Genomic DNA, 22,117 nt, shown 5'->3' with positions numbered 1-22,117 from the left:
AACACAGGACAACCAGCATTACAGCCTCCATAATGAGAATCTACCAAGGTATTTCAAAGTCACTACCATAGCTTTGAGATATTGTTAAATATGGCATGGATACTGCAAGAAGCTTTACCTGACAAGGATTCCTGCTGAACTCACCCCTCTACTTCATCTGCACCACCGATATACCTCCAATCATTGAGCTGTCTGGCTGTCGACAGCTTCCCCTCTGAAGATCTCAATATCAAGTTGATTAAGAAAGACCTCCTCCTCAAGGGGCAACATTCATGTGGCAAGACCACAGATGGCTCTATTGTCTATCACTTCTGCAAAACAGTTAAGTTGCTACATGATGTCGATACCACCATTCTCGCCCTCCACTTTTCTGATGATAGTATCCTTGCAGTCACAGCTTCACATCTGCACCCTTTGGATCGTTACCTGCCACCCAGCCCTGATGATGACCCCGTCTTGCACCTGCCTCTAATGCCACTCCGCTCCCCCCCCCCCCCCCCCCCCCACACACACACAAATAAACAACACATCTGTCACATCCACATGGCACTCAGATAACCACACTATCACCACATTACCTCAATGCACCCACACTCCACACATGTTCTTTCACAGTGCTCAGTGCTGTAGGAGGGAAGACCATGACATGTGTATGTTTGACAGTCAGCCTCAACCAAAATAAAAAGTGTACTTTATAGGATCCATGTGGTTTTATTATACCACCCGCATATTATCCAAGTATAATAGCACTACAAACACAAAGAGAAATACAGCATCCACTTGGGATAAAATTACAATGGGAGTCCTACCGTGTTTGCTCATTGAGCCTCTAGTGTTCTTATTTTATGTTAACAATCTGCCATTTTATTTGCATCACAAGGCAGTATTATTGCTGTTCATGGATAATAAAAGCATTGCTGTTAAAAATGAGCAAACAAAGATTGGCAAGGAAATAGTAAATGATATTTTTGTGAATTTTACTGACTGGTTTTGCACAAATGGGTCAGCTTTAAACTTGGAAGAAGGGAAAAAAAAAAAAAAAAAAACTATTTTTGTACTCTCAAAAAGTCTTACCTTCTCTTAGCTGAGTATATCAAAAAGAAATAATGATGTTCATAGGTGTGCATATTGATGAAAACTTAAAATGGAAAACCATTTACTATACCTGCTGAAACATTTAGCTTTGGCTGCTTTCACAATAAACATAATTTCCAATTTTTGGGATAGAGGAGTCAGCAAGTTAATATATTTGGCATGTTTTCCTTTAACTGATTTCTTATTCTGGGGTAAATTCTTACTTACACTAAAAGTATTCATTGGGCAGAAGAGAGTAATTAGAATTGAGTGTGGGGTTCTAACATGTATATCTTGCAGGTATCCCTGAAACAGCTGGGAATATTAACTACAGCCTCACGGTTCATTTATTCACTTCTGAAATTTGATGTCAATGATCCGCATGGGTTTGAGAGTAACAAGGATGTTCACAAATTCAAGTACAACACTAGAAGGTAAAATAATCTGCATTACCCATTAACGAATCTAGCTCCAGCACATAAAACATAGAATATTCAGTTATAAATCTTGTCTGACAAACTACCCAAGGAAATTAAATGCCTGACTGATATTACAGGTATTTTAAAATGTAGAAAATACCTGTAAATCGCCAGTCATGTTCCACATCACTATGTTTACTGCAAATATGATCTGTGAGGCAAGTAAGTAACTAACTAACTAATTAAATGTGCATTTGTGGCAAATAAGCTGGTAAATGGAGAATTTATAAGCAAATATTTGTTACACATACACCACCTGCATCAGATGTTCACACACGGAGGCCTCATCTACAGAGTGTCGTAAAAGGCACTGTAGAGTTAACTTGCTTCTCTTCAAATCTGCTTTAATGTACTGCAATAAAATGGGCTTAATCTTCTGCTCAAATAGTTCTCTGGATACACTTTCTGGAAAGGAAAAATTATAGGGAACAAACAAGTACAACAGCCAATCCCATTTGCATGCAAAGCAATTTATTGGGTAAATAAAAGAAAATTCAGATCCTGTAGAACAAACGGAACATGTAATGAACACTTTTTTTGCCTTCCTATTACTGATTTCCAGAATAAAATAAAACTGAAGCGCTTATGAGTGGAATAACAACACATAAAATGAAAATGTGAGGAAGACAGGGAAATATCAAATTTCAACAACATTATGAAAAAGATAAACTGCTACTCACTGTAAAGATGAGGAGTTACACACACACACACACACACACACACACACACACACACAAATAAGAGACTGTTACACATATAACTTTTGGTGAAAGGCTTGTGCTGTCTGGCAGAGCACGCAAGGACCAGACTGCAGCAGACAAGGCCGCCAGGCACAGCACCAGAAGGCTATGGGGAAGAGAGGAGGGAAGGAGGGGGACAGCAGGAAGGAGTGGGGCAGAAAAGGGGGAAAAGACCAGTGATTGCATTGAGAGAGAGCAGCACACAGTTAGAGTGATGGGACATGAATTATGAGGAGGTGTGGGACAGAGGGGGTGGAAACTGTTGGATCGAGGGTGTGGAAACAGTAGGTTACTGTAGGTTAAGACTGATATAATTCTGGAAACGGGGAATGTTTGTAAGGATAACTCCAAACTATGCAGTTTGAAAAAGGCTGGTGGCGGAGGGGATGATCGAGATGGTCTGGGTTGTGAAGCACTCATTAAAAATCAAGCATGTTATGCCACAGGGGTGACCACTTTGCTCTTAGCCATAATTCGGGGGTGGCCAAAATTTGTGGGTGGCCATTCATCCCTGGGGACAGCTGGTTGACAATCATGCCAACACAAAAAGCTGTGTGCAATGATTGTAGGCAGAGCTGATGTATGTCATGGCTGCTTTCACAGATGGCACAACCGCTGATGGGGTACAATAAGTCTTGCATCTGGATCTTTCACAGAGATATCTTCCATGCGTCAAGGCCTTGGAATCAGGGATCAGAGTTCTGTGGAAGACCCAAGTGCAAGACCCCACCTCCACTATCATCATTTCTGAATTATGCAGACGGGAGATATACTTACAACACATTCTCCACTCCTGAAATTACCCCGGCCTCAAGCTACAGTAACCTATTGTTCACACACCCTTCACCCAACAGTTTCCACTCCCACCTCCACCTGCCTGTCTCACACCTCCTCCCAATTCATACCCCTCACCCTCTTTGCGCGCCACCATATGCTAATGCAACCACCAATCTTTTAGCCCTTCTCTGCTCCTGCTCCTCTCCTTTCTTGTTGCTTGTCCCCCCCCCCCCTCCCCGCCCTCTTCCCACCATCCACCCCCCACAGCCTCATGATACTGCCACAATCTAGTCTCTGCACATTTTGCCAGAGAGTGCTCTTCTCTCCTCCCCATCCATACTCCACTATCCCTCTCCCTTCCCCACATCACTCTGGATTGCTGCTTTTGTTCAACATAACAGTTTCATTCCAGCCCAAGCAGCCAGAGATAGTGAACATGCGTGAGAGTTTTGCTTGCTTGTGTGAATGTGCAAGTGTTTTCTGTTTGGAAGAGGGATTTGGCTGAAAGCTAAATGTGTAACGGTCTTTTCATTCTGCCTGGCTGCGACTCAAATATGTCATCTTTACAGTGAATAGAAATCTGTCCTTTGCATAATATTGTTGATATTCCTACATGGACTTTCCGTTGTTTGAAATATTAAGTTTCTATTTGAGACTGTACAAAAATGATGTGAATGCTGTCATCCTTTGAATATCATCTCAGTAATTTCTGAGATAGATTTTTGTCCCTTATGGGGATCTTGCACCAATAAACCCTTCTTAAAAAATCATATTCATATATCTGTATTGTGAGAAACAGGTATATATTTTTAAAATTGTACCACTGTCTTATTTATTGACAAGGACCATACTAAATAGCAATATCATCACCCATACCCACATGTGGACTGCAGACTTTACAGAAAAGAAAGGGTCCACTTTGATGACATTTTGTGCTATGTACATTTCTGTGTTCTTTAGGGGTTGACTTATCACTGAGCGTGGAAAGGAGCTCTGCATTTTATTAGATAGCCATAATATACAGTGGAGAAGCTCTCATTGATTTCAAAAGAGTCCCATGCCCAGAATATATGCCACTTTTGCTGTCAACAGTTCTGAAAATAGCTCCATGTACTTCATTGAGCCGTTGTAATTGTCAGACAAGGTAGGAGAATGATATAAATAATTCATCTATGAGTTGTTTCAAAGTCATTGTTGTAGAGAAAACATATACCATGTGAAAATATTAAACCATGATTTTGACCCTCATTTAAGCAGACAGCAAGTAGATGCATGTTGTGAATGTGAGCAATTAATGGCAAAAATTACAAGAAAAAATTTGAGTGAGGCAGCTCGATGAATTGTGGTTTGTGACTGCACAAATAAAAGAGCTCAGAAATTTTATACTGCTTTAAATGTAAGTGAAAGGCTGTTCAAAGAAAATAAACATATTTTTAGTTTAAGCTTTGACTGCATGCAGCATCTTCATCTACCAAAAGTATTTGTTCAAGATCTATTTTATCTCTAGCAGCTGATGGTCAATGTTTTCAACATTCACAATTTGAAAGACAATAAGGCATTTCATTACTTTTATCATGAAGGTGTCACCCACAAATGTCCTGATGAAATGTGCACTTTCTTGTATCACTATGTCACCAAGTGCATCCCCAAGGACATAAAAATTGTTCAACTGCCTTGGGATAACTGCCCAGTGGAAAAAAAATCACTATTTAATATAAATGTGTAAGCCTTCAGGGATGCTGAAAAATTTCAGTAAAGAGGGATATTCTTTCCTGTCAGGAGACACTCTTTCTTAATGTCTGACAGAGCTTTTGGCACAATTAAGAGATCACTGCAGAGAATTGACAGAGTATGTACTATTATTGATTAATTGGACTGGTCATATCATCAAGTGCAAGATTCTCTGTACAGGTTTTCTCAGCAGATGGAATCTTGGACTTCGAATCATGGTGGAAGAGACTTTACAAGAAGACAACTTGTTCTCTAGAGACATCATCATGAAGGGACTTGAAGTAGCATTCAGTGTTTCAACATTTCATCATTTTGTCTTCAGTCATGAGGCATTTGGGACTGTAACAGCCTGCAGTATAATCAATGGTTTAAATATCCAAAACATTCAGGTTAGGACTAACTAGAATTTCTCAATCCAACGTCAACTTCCCAGCTGTTAGAGCCTATTCAGATGACTACATTATTATTACTGCAAAGAAAATGATAGATATAAAGAAGTCGGCTGCTTACATAGTGCAGGAAGAACACATCATTGAATTCTGGAATACTGTTCATCAGTGGCCAACTGCTTTGGGAGCACTGGGCACATATGATGTGTGTTTAGTGATTTCCAATACTGAAAAACAGTATGTTTTCATAAACAGGTATTGTTAATTCTTTAAGCATTTACTTACATGTTCATTTAACAGTTTGTTCGTGTGGTATAAAGGTTTTAGGATTTTCATTTCTCACTTATTTCAGGAAATCCCCATGTCCATTCAGGAAATCCCTATGTCCAAGAGTAATATTCAGCTCTGGTCAACAAATAGACACAATATTTGAGTATATAGTAAGTGAGAATAATTTTTATAGGGATATCTTTCACACTGTCACTGAAAACAATTAAGAAAATGTCCTGTAAAATATTCAAACAGTTTTTTCATATTCTCAAAACTATGTCAGATGGACGTAGAGCCCTTCTGAAATAAACAATACCATTATTTTTACTGAAAAGTTAACAGTAATGTGAAACTAAGAAATGAAACATTGTTCAGATAAATATAAACGATTATAAACAGTAATGGTGTCTTAACTACACACACACACACACACACACACACACACACACACACACACACACACACACACACAGAGTATTATGTTTACAGATGATAATTGTATCAGCTGTAATCAACAAAATATGAAGGGATCAATAAAAGCTAGGTGCTCTTTTCATAACAAGCTTTCGTGCAATGTAATATGTGAAAAATATTCATGAAATCACAGAAGCATCAAGCAAGCAGTTTCAGATAAACAGTAGATACTATGTGTTAAATGAAGAAGTAGCACCTTTCTTTTTCACATTTTTATGTAGCTTTTTTCATGTTAATTCTTGGTTATATTTTTCCCAGCTTATGAAAGCATAAATATAATGTAGAAGTCTGAATAATCTTCTGATTTTCGGCACAGCCACCCAGATGCAATCCTGAGAATATTTCATCAGCAGTATATGCAGGATAGGTCTACATTCACAGAGAATGTTTCAGTTTAACACACACTACAAAATTACTGCCAGATAACTACTTCTCTTGTTAGTATGTACCTAAATTTCTTTTACATGTCACTCTCCACTGATGAACACATAGGTATTCAAGGGATTGGCTGCAATTCATGATCATGATGTTCTGGTTAAAGTTGAGTGGAAGGCTCAAACCAGAGACTGCAAAGTATCTGTGACAAGCTAAACTGTGATGCCCTGGACTTGCACCACAGTGTTGACAACTGTAGGGTCCCCCTAAACTAGTAGGAATACACTAAACATCAGAGGCTGCTACCAAGGTAGCTTGGTGTTTGTGAAGTGCACGCAAATGTCCATTGACTCTAGATAACCCCCACAATCAAGAGTATTAAAATACTAATGGTTAACTGCCAAAGAATTCACAATAAAATGCCAGAGTATGAAGCACTCCCAATAAACAGAGAATCTCACATAATACTCACTACAGACAACTGGTTAAAATCCAGAGTTGACTGCAGTGAGATGCTTGGGGAAAACTTAAAGAGTACATTGAAACAATAGGCTAATGAGAAATGGAGGTGGTGTATTTGTCAGAACTACCAAGTCATAAATTGAAGCTACATGCAAGACTGTTTGGTTAAGAGTTGGCATCAGGGTTGAGGATAAAACTTATAATTGGATCCTTCTCTTGACCACCAGTCTAATTTCCTGATGCAGCCACAAGCTTTAGAGAAATCCTCAATTAACTAGTATGTAAGTTCCCCAGTTATACTGTAATCACTGGAGTAGACTTCAATCATCCTTCAGTCAAATGAGATAACTGCAGTTTTGTTGGTGGTGGGCATGACAAGACATCTTGTGAAGCATTACTAAATGCTTTCTCTGATAACTACACAGAAGAGATGCTTTGGAACCCCACTCCTGATGAAAATATAGTAGATCTAATGGAAACAAATGGAGATGTCTGCATCAAATCTGGTGTGAGTGACCATGAGGCAGCTGTAGCAACAATGACTGCCAAGTACAAAGAGCAACCAAAACAAGCAGAAAGATTTATATGTCTGCTAAATTAGATAAAGAAGCAGAAATGTGATACATTAATGAGGAACTTGAACTTTAAGCTCAACATAGGAGTGTGTAGAGGAACAGTGTGTCAAGTTTGAAAGAACAGTGGACCATGCACTGGAAAGACATGTATCAAGTACAACAGTCCATGACGGGAGGGACAGTCAATGGTATACAGTCACTGTAAAGGAACTCATAAAGAACTACTGCATAATAGGTGTAAATAAATCAGAGGGCAATAGATAGAGAGCTGTCACATGAAACATGTTTGGTAGCCAAGACAGTAATACATGAGGCCTTCAATGACAACCACTGCAGAATAATGTCAAAAGATCTTTCACAAACCCCAAAGAAATTCTGGTTGCATGAAATGGCTGTTAGTATAAAGTTAGTGTCTGTCACTCATTGAACAGACAGGATTTGAAATTGTAGATGCAAAAAAAAAAAAAGCAGAAATGGTTAACTCCATTTTCAAATGTTCTTCTACAATGGAAAAATGAGTTGCAACAATTTAATTCTTGTTCCACTGAAAAGATGAGTGAAATATATTAGTGGCAACGATGCTGAGAAACAGCTGAAATTCTTAAAATTGAAGAATATTCCAGAACCTGGTGAAATCCCTATCAAAGTTTCCCTGAATTTGAGGCTGAGTTAGTCCCTCTGAACAATTTAAAAAAAAAAAAAAAAAGAAAAGGCATGCCTAGTAACTGTAAGGAAGCACTAATAACTCCCGTCTAAAAGATGGATAGCAGAACTGATCCGCGAAACTACTGTCCAATGCCCTTTACCTGCACTTGTTGTAGAATCTTAAAACATATTCTGAGCTCAAATGGAATGCAATATCTTGAACAGAATGACCTCCTCTGTGACAACCTACATAGGTTCGGAAAACATAGATCATGTGAAACCCAGATCGCAGTTATCTCATATGACATAGTGAAAGCCATGAATCAAGGCAGTTGTGTAGAGGCAGTATTTATTGATTTTCAAAAAACATTTGGCTCAGTACCACATCTATGCTTATTATCAAGAGCACTATCAAATGGTGAATCAAGTGAATTTTGTAACTGGACTGAGGAATTTTTTGGTAGCAAGGACACAGGAAGTTATCTTGGATGGGAGTCATTGGCAAATGTAGAAGCAACTTTGGGTGTGCCTTACAGAAGTGTCTTGGGATCCTTGCTGTTCATGTTATATGTTAATGACATTGCAGACAATATCAATAGTAACCTCTCACTTTTTGAAGATGTGCAGATACTTATAATGAAGAACTCTCTGAATGAAGCTGGGCAAATATTCAGTCAGATTTTGGTAAGATTTCAAAAGGTGCAAAGGTTGGCAACTCCCTTTAAATTCTCAGAAATTTAGAACTGTGCACTACACAAAATGAAAAAAATGTTGTAGCCTATGACTATAAATCAATGAGTCACTGCTGGAATCAGTCAACTGATATCCATACCTGGATGTAACAATTTGTCAGTATGCAAAATGGAATGTTCATATAATCTCAGTCATGAGTAAAGCAGGTGGTAGACAGTGGTTATTTGGTAGAATAACAGGGAAATGCAAAAAGCCTACAAAGGAGACTGCATACAAAACACTTGTGTGAGCCATCCTAGAGTATTGCTAAAGTGTGTAAGACCCATGACAAATATGTCTGACAGAGGATATTGAATTTAAACAGAGATGGGCCACATGAATGTTCACAGGTTGGTTTGACCCATGGGAGAGTGCCACAAGGATACTGAATGAATTCATCTGTTGTGACTCGCCGATCTTTCAAAGTGCCGCCGCGCAGTTACGCACATCCTCTACATGCGGCGCTGTCTGCCAGCCATGCAGCAGCAGCGCCACCTAAGCAGCCTGCCAGCCAGCGGCCGCTAGACTCAGACTCAGTTATGATTTGACTGTTAAAGTGTACACACGTCTTACTCTGTTTACTTGATCTGTGACTTTCATGTATTGTGTCTTCCTTGAAATATATTTGTTCAACTTGAAGTTATATCATCATCTAGCAGCCACCTGAAGATAAGTGTAACTATTCCATGAAAATTCACTTAGAAAGTTTCCTGAGCCAATTTTATGCATCTAAGAATAGACTCCCTACATATCAATCCTTTAACGATCGCAAAGACAAGATTAATTACAGCACATACAGCTTCATTTATGCTATTTACATCTACAGCTATACTCTGCCAACCATCATGAGGTATATGGCAAAGGGTACATCCCACTACACCAGTTATTAGGGTTTCTTCCCATTTCATTCACATATGGAGTATGGGAAGAATGATTGTTTGAATGCCTCAGTGCATGTAGAAATTATTCTAATCTTATCCTCACAATCTCTGTGTGAGCGATACATAGGGGATGGTAGTGTATTCCTAGAGTCATCATTTAAATCTACTTTTGGAAACTTTATTAATATTAACAGACTTCCTTAGAATAGTTTACATCTGTCTTCAAGAGTCTTCCAGTTCAGTTCCTTCAGCATCTCTGTGACACTATCCCATGGATTAGACAAACCTGTGACCACTAGCGCTGCCCATAATTTGATGTATGTCCAATAACCCATGTTAGTCCAATTTGGAATGATACCACAAACTTGACCAATACTCTAGAACTGGTTGTACAAGTGATTTGTAAGCATTTTTCTTCATAGACTGTTTGCGCTTCCTCAGTATTCTACCAATAAACGAAAGTCTACCATCTGCTTTACCCATAACTGAGCCTATGTGACCATTTCATTTCATAGCCCTACAGAGTGTATGAATTGGCTAATTCCAACAGTGACTCAATGATATTATAGTCATAGGGTATGATGTTTTTTCATTCTGTGAAGTGCACAGTTTTATGTTTCTGAACACTTATATCTTATCAAGATATGACTCTATATTTACACAGCTTCTTTCAGACAGTACTTCATTGTGGATAACTACATCATCTGTGATAAGCCTGAGGTTACTGTTAATATTGTCTGTACAGTCATTAACACACAACATGAACAGCAAGGGTCCCAACACATTTCCCTGTGGCACATCAGAAGTTGTATCTACATCTGATGATGATTCTCCATACAAGACAACATGCCAATTCTGCCCTGCCAAATGTCCTCAATCCAGTTACAAATTTCCCTTCAAATCCCACATGATCACACTTTTGACAATAAGCATAGGTCTCAGAACTAGTCAAATGCTTTTTGGAAATCAAGGAATACTGCATCTACCTGACTGCCTTGATCCAAAGCTTTCAGCATGGCATGTGAGAAGAGTGTGAATCGAGTTTCACATGATTGACATTTTCGGAATCCATGCTGGTTGCCATTGAGGTGGTCATTCTGTTTAAGGTACAACATTACGTTTGAGCTCAGAATATGTTCAAAGATTATACATGAAATCAATGTCAAGGATGTTGGAGGGTATTTTTGTGGATCACTTCTACTACCGTTCTTATAGACAGGTGTGAACTGTGCTTTTTTTCCAAGAACTGGGAATGGTTTTTTGTTCAAGGGACCTATAATGTATTGTACTTGCAGATGGGTTAACTCAGCCACAAATGCAGTATAGAATCTGACAGGGATTCAATCAGGCCTGATGTTTGTTCAGTTTTAATGATTTCAGCTGTTTCTCGAAACCACTGATGATAATACTTACTTCATTCATCCTTTCAGTGGTACAAAGATTAAATTGGGGCAGTTCTCCTGGGTCGTCCTTTGCAAAGAAACATTTGAAAATGAAGTTAAGCATTTTGAATTTTGTTTTGTCACCCTCAATTTCAGTTCCTGTCTCATTCATTAGGGGCTGGACACACACTCTGCTACCACTAACAGCCTTTATATATGACTACAATTTCTTTCAGGTCTGTGAAATATTTGAAATATTCTGCTGCAGGAGTCACTGAAGGCATCACACATTGCTCTGTTGACAGCCAAATGCATTTCATTCAGCATCTACCTATCATGCAGTAATCTCTGTTTCTTCAGAAGTTTCTTTACAGTGACTGTATACCACTGAGGGTCCTTCCCATTATCAGTGGTTCTACTGCATACACATCCATCCAGTGCATGGTCAACTAATATTTTACACTTGAGCCATAGTTCCTCTATATGCTCCTGCCCTGTGGTCAAAGTTTCAAATTCCTCATTGAGTTGTGGTACTACTGATTTTTTATCTAGTTTACAGAACACATATCTTTCTGCTTGCTTTAGTTGTCCTTTGTAGTTTGGTAATCATTCTTGCCACAGTCGGTTCATGGTCACCAATACCAGTTTTGATGTGGACAGAGAAGGCATTTAGTAATGTTTCACAGGATGTCTTATGCCCACCACAAACAAAACCATAATTTTCCCAGTTAATTGTCAAATGACTAAAGTCTGCATCAGTTATTCAGTATGATTGGGGAACTTACATACAAGTGAACTGACATTTTCTCTAAAGTTATTGGCTACATCAGGAGGTGGGTCTGGTGGTTGATGGAAGGATCCAATTTTAATTTTATGCCCACCCATAATACTGAGTGTTGACAAAACAATTTTACATGCAGCTTCAATTTCTGTCTTAGTGGATTCATTTTTCTTACCTACTGCTATAAATAAACCATCTTCATTTACCATTTGCCTATCCTTTCAATACACACTGAAATTTTCTCCAAAAATCTCACCACTTTCAATTTCAGGTTTCTTTACCTAGTATTATGTGGTTGTCACTACTCTTCATAAGCGCTTCAAACTCTGGCACTTTGTCATGAATGTTTCGGCAGTTAACCATTAGGATTTTAATACTCTCACCTGTGGAGGCATTTTCTTCAATCTTAGACTGATACTTCTGGGTTTCCTACAGCTACTGTTATCTTGATTGGGTGAAGAGTCACCTAAAAAAAAAAAAAAAACCAACCTGCAAAAGGTGGTCTTCTCAACTTTCTCTGCTAGTTGCTGGAATGTCCCAAGTATGACCCCATACATAATATAGGGCTAATTCCCTAAATTGCTTTTATAGATTATACAAATGACAATGGCAGCTTCAGAAAATTCTTAAAAATGTATGTTTATTTGCTTTGGTGTTCAGTGAAATTCAAGGATGGTGTGTTCTTGAACAGAACTGTGAACTGAAAACACTGAATTGCTATGAAATAAATTATGTATCCAAAAAACTCATACTGGTAAATTAACAAAATATTGTTTTGTTAGTGTCCACAACAATTCTTGAAAATAACCTATTTCTCAAGTAATTGTACAATGAAATTAGTTAATGACTGTTTTGAACAAGGATAGGCCTACAGTATTGTTTCCATAAATTTTAGAAGATGCACATTAAGTTTATGCCTATAACTGACAATAAAAGTACAAGTTTATCACAGCACTCATGAATGTTCAAAATGTCAAAATTTATTGCAATACAAATGGGTATTGACACAGTCAGTGAAAGATTATGTAGCATTGATGAAAACAGTAAAATAAGCAAATCTAGAACTCTAAATTAGTGCATGAAACTTGTACACGCAGCCTCACATGAAAGAAAATTGCAGAGGCAGTTTTTATATATAAATAAACATGTGTATTGCACAGATTTTTCACTTCGCTGTTTCCACATGTTCTCCTCCATTGGTGTGCCAAAGAAGAACACTGCAGCACGTGTATCTCTGGCAACATCACTAAAATGTGCAGCAGCAACAAAGCATGTCTTCTGCCTGTTGCAGCAAACAATGCAAAGGTGTCATACTTCCCATGATCCATATGAAAGGAACAGAAGAAAGTTCTAATAACTTGTACAATGGGTTGTACCCTCTGCCACACACTTCAGAGTGGAGTGTAGATGCAGATGTAGATGTAGGGGCAAGAGGGTTTACCCCCTTCTGGAATTTGAAGATATCAACTTTTTTTTTTTTTACAAAATTCTCACATATTTCTAGCAATGTATGTCTACTATTCTACCTCATTTTCTTGGTGGGTTGGCAGTTTTGGAGCTGCCCTGGAATCAAGGTGCATATAAATTTTTACAGACCTGAGCCAAAATGTGTCAAATTATGCTGAAGCATCCTAGCATATGAATTCCAGTGACTGTTCTTTCTCAGCCTAACATGGCTACAATATATCTGCCTTTCATTGGTACCCAGTTCCTACAAGGTTACCCGCTCTGTACTACCCAGTTTAATCATAACGGTAGTCTCCCATTTGCCTGTAGACAAAGAAGACACACAATTGTTTCTTGAGGCTACACTCAATTTAAACAGCAGAGCTACTGTAGCTGAGTGAAGAACATATCCATGCTATACTGCAAGTGTGTTCATAGATACATCTATGAACCCAAATGCAGCAGTGAAGAAGAGAAGAGAAGAAAAATGTGGAACTTCAAGGTAAATAAGATGTTATCTCCCTGAACTGGGACCTCCCCAAACTGTATAGGGAGCAACAAAGCACAACATGCAATTGTAAAGTTACGGCTCCTGTAATCCAGTTGGAATAGTTGCACAATAATGTGTAAAACTGAAGAGACATGGACTGTCTTGGTTTATTCCTAGGCTACTAAAAGTTTATTCCAATGGATAATTTGAGAGTGGCTTCAGGAGGTTTCCAAGATTTATCTAAGTGAATACTGGTTTGGAGTTACACTTGCACTAACACATTTACTTCAACTTTAACTGTGTCAGTCAATGTTAAATAATTTTGTTATCATGGTGGTCTTCAATACGGGGACTTGTTTGATGCAGCTCTACATGATGGTTGCTCCTATGCAATCCTCTTTTCCTCTCTGTGTAACTACTACAATCTACATTCATTTAAATCTGCTTATTGTGTCTGTCCCTATGTTTCACTCGATGGTGGTGATGAAGTCCCATACTCCTTGACAGAGTGTAGGGGACTATGCGGGAGACCCGCACCACTGTACTAGGCAAGGTCCTAGCGAAGGTGGTTTGCCATTGCCTTCCTCTGACTGTAATAGGGATGGATGATGATGATGACACATCAACACCCAGTCATCTCGAGGCAGGTGAAAATCCCGACCCCGCCATGGAATCGAATCCAGGACCCTGTGCTCAGGAAGCGAGAACGCTACCACAAGACCAATTTTAAATCCCACGAAATTTCATCTGTTACCAAATTGACTATTTATTGATGTCTCAGTATGTGTGGTAGAAACTGATCCCTTCTTTTAGTCAAGATGTAATATATTTTTGCTTTCTAACCAGTTCGATTCAGTACCTTGTTAGTTATTCCACTGACCCATCTAATCTCCAGCATTCTTCTGTACTATGACATTTAAAAAGTTCCTATTCTTTTCTTAGCTGAATTGCTTATCATCTGCATTCCACTTCTGTCCAAGGCTAAATTCCAGACAAATACCTTCATGAAATACTTCCTAGCACTTTAATTTGTATTCAGTCTTAACAAATTGCTCTTTTCCAGAAATGCTCTTATTGCCACTGCCACTCTTCATTGTTTCCGCTTCAACCACTGTGAGTTATTTTGATACCTACAAGCAAACTTTATCTACAATTTTTAATGTCTCATTTCCTAATCTAATCCCCTCAGCATTGTTCAATTTAATTCCACTACAACCCATAATTCTTGTTTTACTTCTGTTGATTTTCATCTTATCTTTTTTCAAAACTCTAATCATTCCAGCCATCTGTTCCTAGAGGTCCTTTGTAATCTCTAACAAAATTACAGTGTGATTTGCAACCTTTAAGTTTTTATTTCTTGCTCCTAAACTTTAATTCCCTTCTGAAAATTTCTCCTTGTTTTCACTTACTGCTTCTGCAATGTTCAGATTGAACAACATTGTAGATAGTCTACAACCCTGTCTTACTAACAGATAACAGAAGGCATGAAAATAATGCAACCAATTATTAATATGGATACACGAGATAGAATGCAAGCTAGAAAAGTGTTATAGAAAGCATCAAAACTGAATAAGCACGTATTGGATTTTATTTTCCGTTTCTTCCCTTTAAGTAGTATAAATGCGGCATTTTTACAAATTATTTTTATTGGTTTACAACATGGTTTCACCAGTCACCCTTTTTTCTATTTCAGATACTCTGGATTTTATCATAAGAAGGATACAGTTTCAGTTCATTGAATACAGAAGGCGTCATTCATATCAGTTTTAAAAAAAACGTACTTTGCATATACTACAGAAGTACACTTACCAGTAATTATGAAAGTACTCTACAATGAGTGGGTACCTATCAGTCATTTGAGATAATATGCATTCTGTGCAATTCCTGTCAAATTTAGTTTCCTAGGTAAAATATGTTATACAATTCAAGTAACAAGTTACAACAAAAATAGTAATTTTAAAATCTTTCACCTCTTGGATATATTTGTGTAGAAGCCCATGAACAAGTCCCAAATTGTTACGACATACACAAGGTAACAGCAAACACACAGTGAAGTCCAGATAATTATATCAATGGAAAAATAAACTACTTGGGTTAGACAATTTGTGCATGAAGCCTTATGGAAACAATGTGACCGTCTTGAAAACCACACACTGTGAAGACAGTGCACCAACAATTAAACTGTTATTCCTAATTATATTAATTTTTTGCATGTTGCTCACACATTAATTATATTCTGTTGATTACATCATAAATTGGAATCTAAAGGGATACTGAACAGCTATCATTACTTGTCGATAACTTTGATTCTAGGTATTATGGAATTCTGGTTGGTAAACAGAAATGTAAGAGCTGTAAAGGATGAGCCAGACAATAAGGGATTTTACTTTATTATATGACAAGGTATATTATTTTACTTTATTATATGAGCAACCAAACCATAACTTCATTTTTCCATTGCAGCCAAGCCACGGCCGGCAGTGTTAGCTGCCTGTAAATTCTTTCGTCCCACGGTCTAGTAACAGGAAGTCAGCACCGAGGAAGGGCACCTTGATCACGCGCCTCTCTCACGTGCTTACGAGGTAACGCCGCCCCAGGCGTCGCTTAGCAGGCAACGCTCTGGAAAGTTCCATGCCGCCCGCACGGTTTGCTCGGTCCTGACCAATCAGGGTGGAGGAAGCCGCGTGGTGCGTCGAATATACCCGGCCGCCCGTCGCCGGGCCCCCTCTCTTGTATTCTTGCTCACCCGCGAGTCGGATGCGCGCCCTGTAGCATTGAACATCTCCCGCTTCTCCCGGTGCTACGGCACTGTGGACTTAGTTTTGGCAGACAACCACTTTCGGTAGCTTCGCGAACAATGTTCGCCAAATTGTAAGCTCTGGCTCACCCTCACCTCCCTAGGCCTATGTAGCCCCTTTCATCATGCTTTAGCCAATAAATGGCCTTTCTCTAAAATTTACACTATTATTCCATATCGCCCACCGCCTGCCCATACCCGCCATCCTGTACAGAGCAATAAGTGTTCCTTTAGTCCTTGGTCCAGATTGTCCCACTCCTCAATGGCGATTTGGCACAGATCTCTCAGAGTGGTTAGTGGGTCACATCCACATCTGCACCTGATCTGCATTAATGTTCTTACAATGTCTTGAATGGAGTGTATAAATGTAATGTTTGTTGGTGATGCAAGCTTACAAATGAAAGATGACAGTAAGGCCATACCAGACAAATGACTGCTAAACAGGTCTGTGGTGACTACTGATACACCATAGTTGCCTCTTCACACTGAACCTCTTTGATACCTATTCCATTGTGATGTTTTGGTTTGTTAACAAATGCATGATCATGTTTTACTGTGTTCTAACTGCAAAAATAAAGTGTAGTATGATACTACTTGTATAGTGGTTATCATTAAATATTCATATGTAATTCCAAAGTGGTGACACCAACTTCATGCAATTCTCATACACACATCACAAACAGTTTTGCATCACCTTGGTTCCGAGAGTTCCATAACCTGTACAGAAAATTGGAATAGAGATCAACATAATCATTATTTTGGCCCTTTTTATTGCTCATGAAAACCACACATTGCACATTGTACCACCATACAGCGAGACCTTCAGAGGTGGTGGTCCAGATTGCTGTACACACTGGTACCTCTAATACCCAGTAGCACATCCTCTTGGATTGATGCATGCCTGTATTTGTTGTGGCATACTATCCACAAGTTCATCAAGGCACTGTTGGTCCAGATTGTCCCACTCCTCAATGGCGATTTGGCACAGATCTCTCAGAGTGGTTAGTGGGTCACGTCATCCGTAAACAGCCCTTTTCAATCTATCCCAGGCATGTTCAACAGGGTTTCTGTCTGGAGAACATGTGGCCACTCTAGTTGAGCGATGTTGTTATCCTGAAGGAGGTCATTCATAAGACGTGCACAATGGGGGCACAAATTATTGTCCATGATGACGAATGCCTCGCCAATATGCTGCCGATATGGTTGCACTATTGGTCAGAGGATGGCATTCATGTATCACACAGCCATTACGGCACCTTCCATGACCACCAGTGGCTTACATCGGCCCCACATTATGCCACCCCAAAACAGCAGGGAACCTCCACCTTGCTGCACTAGCTGGACAGTGTGTCTAAGGCGTTTACCCTGACAGGGTTGCTTCCAAACACATCTTCGATGATTGTCTGGTTGAAGGCATATGTGACACTCATTGGTGAAGAGAATGTGGTGCCAATCCTGAGCAGTCCATTCAGCATGTTGTTGGACCCATCTGTACTGCACTGCATGGTGTTGTGATTGCAAAGATGGACCACACCATGGACACTGGGAGTGAAGTTGAACATCATATAGCCTGTTGCGCACAGTTTGAGTCACAATAAGACGTCCTGTGGCTGCACAAAAAGCATTATTGAACATGGTGGCATTGCTGTCAGGGTTCCTCCAAGCCGTAATCCAGAGGTAGCGGTCATCCACTGCTGTAGTAGCCCTTGGGAGACCTGAGTGAGGCATGTCATTGATAGTTCCTGTCTCTCTGTAACTCCTCCATGTCCGAACAACATCGCTTTGGTTCACTCTGAGACGCCTGGACACTTCCCTTGTTGATAGCCCTTCCTGGCCCAAAGTAACAATGCGGACACGATTGAACCACGGTAATGACTGCCTAGGCATGGTTGAACTACAGAAAACATGAGCTGTGTACCTCCTTTCTGGTGGAATGACGAACTGATTGGCTGTCAAATGCCCTCCATCTAATGGGCGCTGCTTATGAATGGTTGTTTACATCTTTGGGTGGATTTAGTGACATCTCTGAACTGTCAAAGGGACTGTGTCCGAGATAAAATATCCACAGTCAATGTCTATCTTCAGAAGTTTGGGGAACTGGGATGATCCATAACTTTTTTTAATATATGTATTTCTTTACTGTGCTATGCAGTTATGTTTGCATAATGGTATAGACAATGGACTCACAAAAGCAGTGCCATAACCTCTCTGCGTGGATACCTCCATGGCAGGAAGGCCAAGCTACAGTGCCGCAATGCAACGCTACATTGACTGGACAACAGAACGTATTGACATGTCCATATCCCAGTTCTATGCCAGTTAAGTTGGAGGATTCCTAGGATTTGATGGTTGGTTCACAGGATGCTTACTTGTTTACCAGTGCCGGAACTGCTACTGCTAGCTTGCCTACCCTCCTTCCGTGCCGGTTTGGTATATGCCGGCCAGGACTGCCATTTGTTCCATGCTGGACAGAATCCAACTTTGCCACTATGTCGTTCTATGCTTTTGTGCCCAGTGTGCTGTGCCTTCTGCGCTGCTCTCTACTGGCTGCCACCAAGACTTTGAGTGACGTACCACTTTTCGGGCAAGTGTCTCTCGCGGGTACATTGTACGACACATTGCCCACGTTTCATGCACACTTGCCCACGTCTCATCTGGCTGTGTGTGCCACATCAGGATTTTTGTGTGCATTTTTATGGGCTCTGTGAAGGCCTTGGGCTACAACTCATCTACTGCACCAGTCACTACCATGCTTATGCCCGTGTGTCATCCATCTGCACCCACCACGTCAGTTCTTCCACACGTTTCCTTTGAGGACAGTGCACAGATCACTGAAGACTTATCACTGGGCTATGATGTACCTCTCCGTCCATCCATTGAACCCTCGGTGCTCCAGTGGTGACCTCAGCATAAATCAGCTGCTTTGCTCAGTTGTGTCTGCTCACCAAGGAGAGCCCTGAAGACTTGATTTGCACTGATAGATAACATCCTCAACATATATAGCATGCACAGTGATGGCGCAAAATTCCTCTGACTTATCTTCCATCTACACAAACATATTGATCTAATCAAATGGTTCAAATGGCTCTGAGCACTATGGGACTTTACATCTGAGGTCATCAGTCCCCTAGAACTAAGAACTACTTAAACCAAACTAACCTAAGGACATCACACACATCCATGCCCGATGCAGGATTCGAACCTGTGGCCATAGCAGTTGCGTGGTTCCAGACTGAAGCACCTAGGACCACTCGGCCACATCGGCCGGCTACTGGTCTAATCAGTGACCTCATACTCTCCCCCATCTCATTTCTTGAAGTATAGAAACACCAACTCAATCATCATCAAGTGGCTCTCCTGAAGATGCCTTGCACTACATCATTTATGAGGAAGTGTTAGGAGATAAAACTCTTTCACAGGTTTGGAGGAGCCTACATGCCTTTGTCGATTTGGATGTGCTGCCCGATGCCATCCTGTGGACTTTATGAAAGGTCAAGCTCCCATATGAACTTCAGTTGCAACTGTTGTCTTATGTAACTGATCCCTTGGATGCTTACCTCCACTCTGCAGATAGGGCATAAAACATTATCCACCATTGGCAGCTCTTACCTTCAACCGAGCTCTCTTCACCTTACAGTATGCACACCTGCCTCACTGGCTCCCCCTCCTCCTCATGGATGAGGGTGTCACACACCATTGGAACTTGTCAGCCAGACTAAAGCCTTGCCAGCTCCCCATCACATAAAATCTCTGACTTTAGGTACCCAGCACAGTGCCACACACTGCACCCAGTATATCCATCGTGCAGGTTCCACATCACATATGGTGATGCAGCATGGAACTGATGTCCTCACTGCACATGGGACACAAACATGCCCCATGCTGTTTCTCCTCAGCATCTTCTCTCAAATCAGTCACCATCTCTGGCTTATCTGCCTTCTGGCCAGCTTTATGTGCAGGATCTCACTTAGCAGTCCTTCTTTCTTGTCAACAATGGTGCTGAATTGAACATGAATCTGAAGTCACTTGCTACAATGGACTTAATCCCATCACCAGTGGTTCTACACACTGATAATCACTCTCCCATCACAATCTACAGGGCTGCAACTCTATGACTGCAGTTCTCACTGACTTATTTCTTACTTGGGCTTCTCAAGTTGCTGATGTGGATTTTCTAGTTCTTGGCATAGATTTCCTTCCCCACCATGTTCTCTTCCTTGATCTCCAAATAACAGTGTTATTGCACTACTCATTGAGCAAGACTATCCAGTGTTGTTTTTCTTTCCTCGTTATGTCATTTCCAGACTATTTCTCTGAGTTGCTTTTTCCCGCTTCTAATGAATGTGCCTCTCTGGCTGCATCCCTCACAGCTGTTCTCACCAATGTTGCATTGCAGCACTACCATATCTCTGCTCTTTGCTCAAGTAATGACACTATGCTGACAGCTGGTCAACATGATGGATAAATTGCACCTCGCTTGCCAGGCAATTGTAGAGTTTTCTATTTTGAAGGCACCCTCTATTGAGGAGTCTGCACAGTTGCCTTCGAATCCTTCACAACTGGTTTATCAGGTTAGTGACTTCAACACTTCTGGTGTTTTATGTGCCAAGCCTCAGCATCTCTCCCAACACTGCCCACTCTTGACTAGTGACTCTGCATGACAAATATTCGTGATTACTTATAGTGCATGTCATACATTAAATATTACAGCTAGACCCCCTGTCCGCAAGAGGTCTTGCTGCCTTATGTGGCTACCAAGCTACATAATGCATAGGTTGTGGTACAGGAATTGTTAGACATGGGTATCGTATGCCCCTATACATCTGGCTCCAGAAAAAGGTGGTTCTTTCTGCCTCTATGGGGACTGCTGCAAACTGAATGCTTGTATGACATTGGATAGTTACCCTATTCACCATATTCAGGACTTCCCCCAGCAACTTCATGGCACACAGGTTTCAGCAAGATTGACTGCCACAGAGTGTACCATCAGATTCCAATGGTTGAGGGTGAAATTCAGAAAAAGAAAACAGCCATCACTACCCCCTTTGGATTCTTCGAATACTGCTTCATGCCATATGGTCTAAAAACAGCAGCTCTAACTCATCAGCAATTTATTGACTCTATACTCTTTTCATTTCCCTTTTGCTTTGCATACATAGATGACATCCTCATTTTTTTCCTCCTCTATCATGGAACATAAACTTCATCATCAACAGTCCTACAAGTCGGTTTTGACCATGGTGTGGAAATTAACCATGAAAAATCACAACTATGATGCTCCCATGCCCTGTTTCTTGGACATTTTTTCTCGTCCGAGGGTGTCAGTCCAACGTTTGATCCCGTTGATTTCATCAATAACCTACCTCTGCCTGAAACCTATTGAGAACTGAGACAGTTTCTTGGGGTGACTCCCTGGTTCCCATCTCCACTGCATGAGGAATCTAGCCCTATCACTGACATGCCACTCACAGCCAACTAGATGACCAATGAAAGATCCTACACTTCCTGTAGAGGAAACAGTATCCACATGAGTTGGAAGAACTTGAGATACCTTCAGCAAATCTGGTACATGGCTTTTGGTAGCAAAATACACCCATTTGTAACAATTCCCAATTGC

At 40.3% G+C, this 22,117-nt stretch overlaps 1 protein-coding gene across 1 annotated transcript in view; it reads right to left on the bottom strand.

The window, feature by feature from the left end:
• LOC126259932 (uncharacterized) overlaps positions 1 to 22,117 on the bottom strand; it is a 269,463-nt gene that overhangs the window by 150,198 nt on the left and 97,148 nt on the right. The window contains exon 5 of the mRNA XM_049957024.1: positions 1,810 to 1,958. Within this exon, the coding sequence (XP_049812981.1) occupies positions 1,810 to 1,958 (149 nt within the window). The remainder of the gene's footprint in view (positions 1 to 1,809; positions 1,959 to 22,117) is intronic.

Source organism: Schistocerca nitens, chromosome 5 (assembly GCF_023898315.1).
Source record: "Schistocerca nitens isolate TAMUIC-IGC-003100 chromosome 5, iqSchNite1.1, whole genome shotgun sequence".
Classification (NCBI taxonomy): domain Eukaryota; kingdom Metazoa; phylum Arthropoda; class Insecta; order Orthoptera; family Acrididae; genus Schistocerca; species Schistocerca nitens.
Note: the sequence above shows the minus strand (reverse complement) of the source record. Positions and strands in the feature narration are given on the sequence as shown.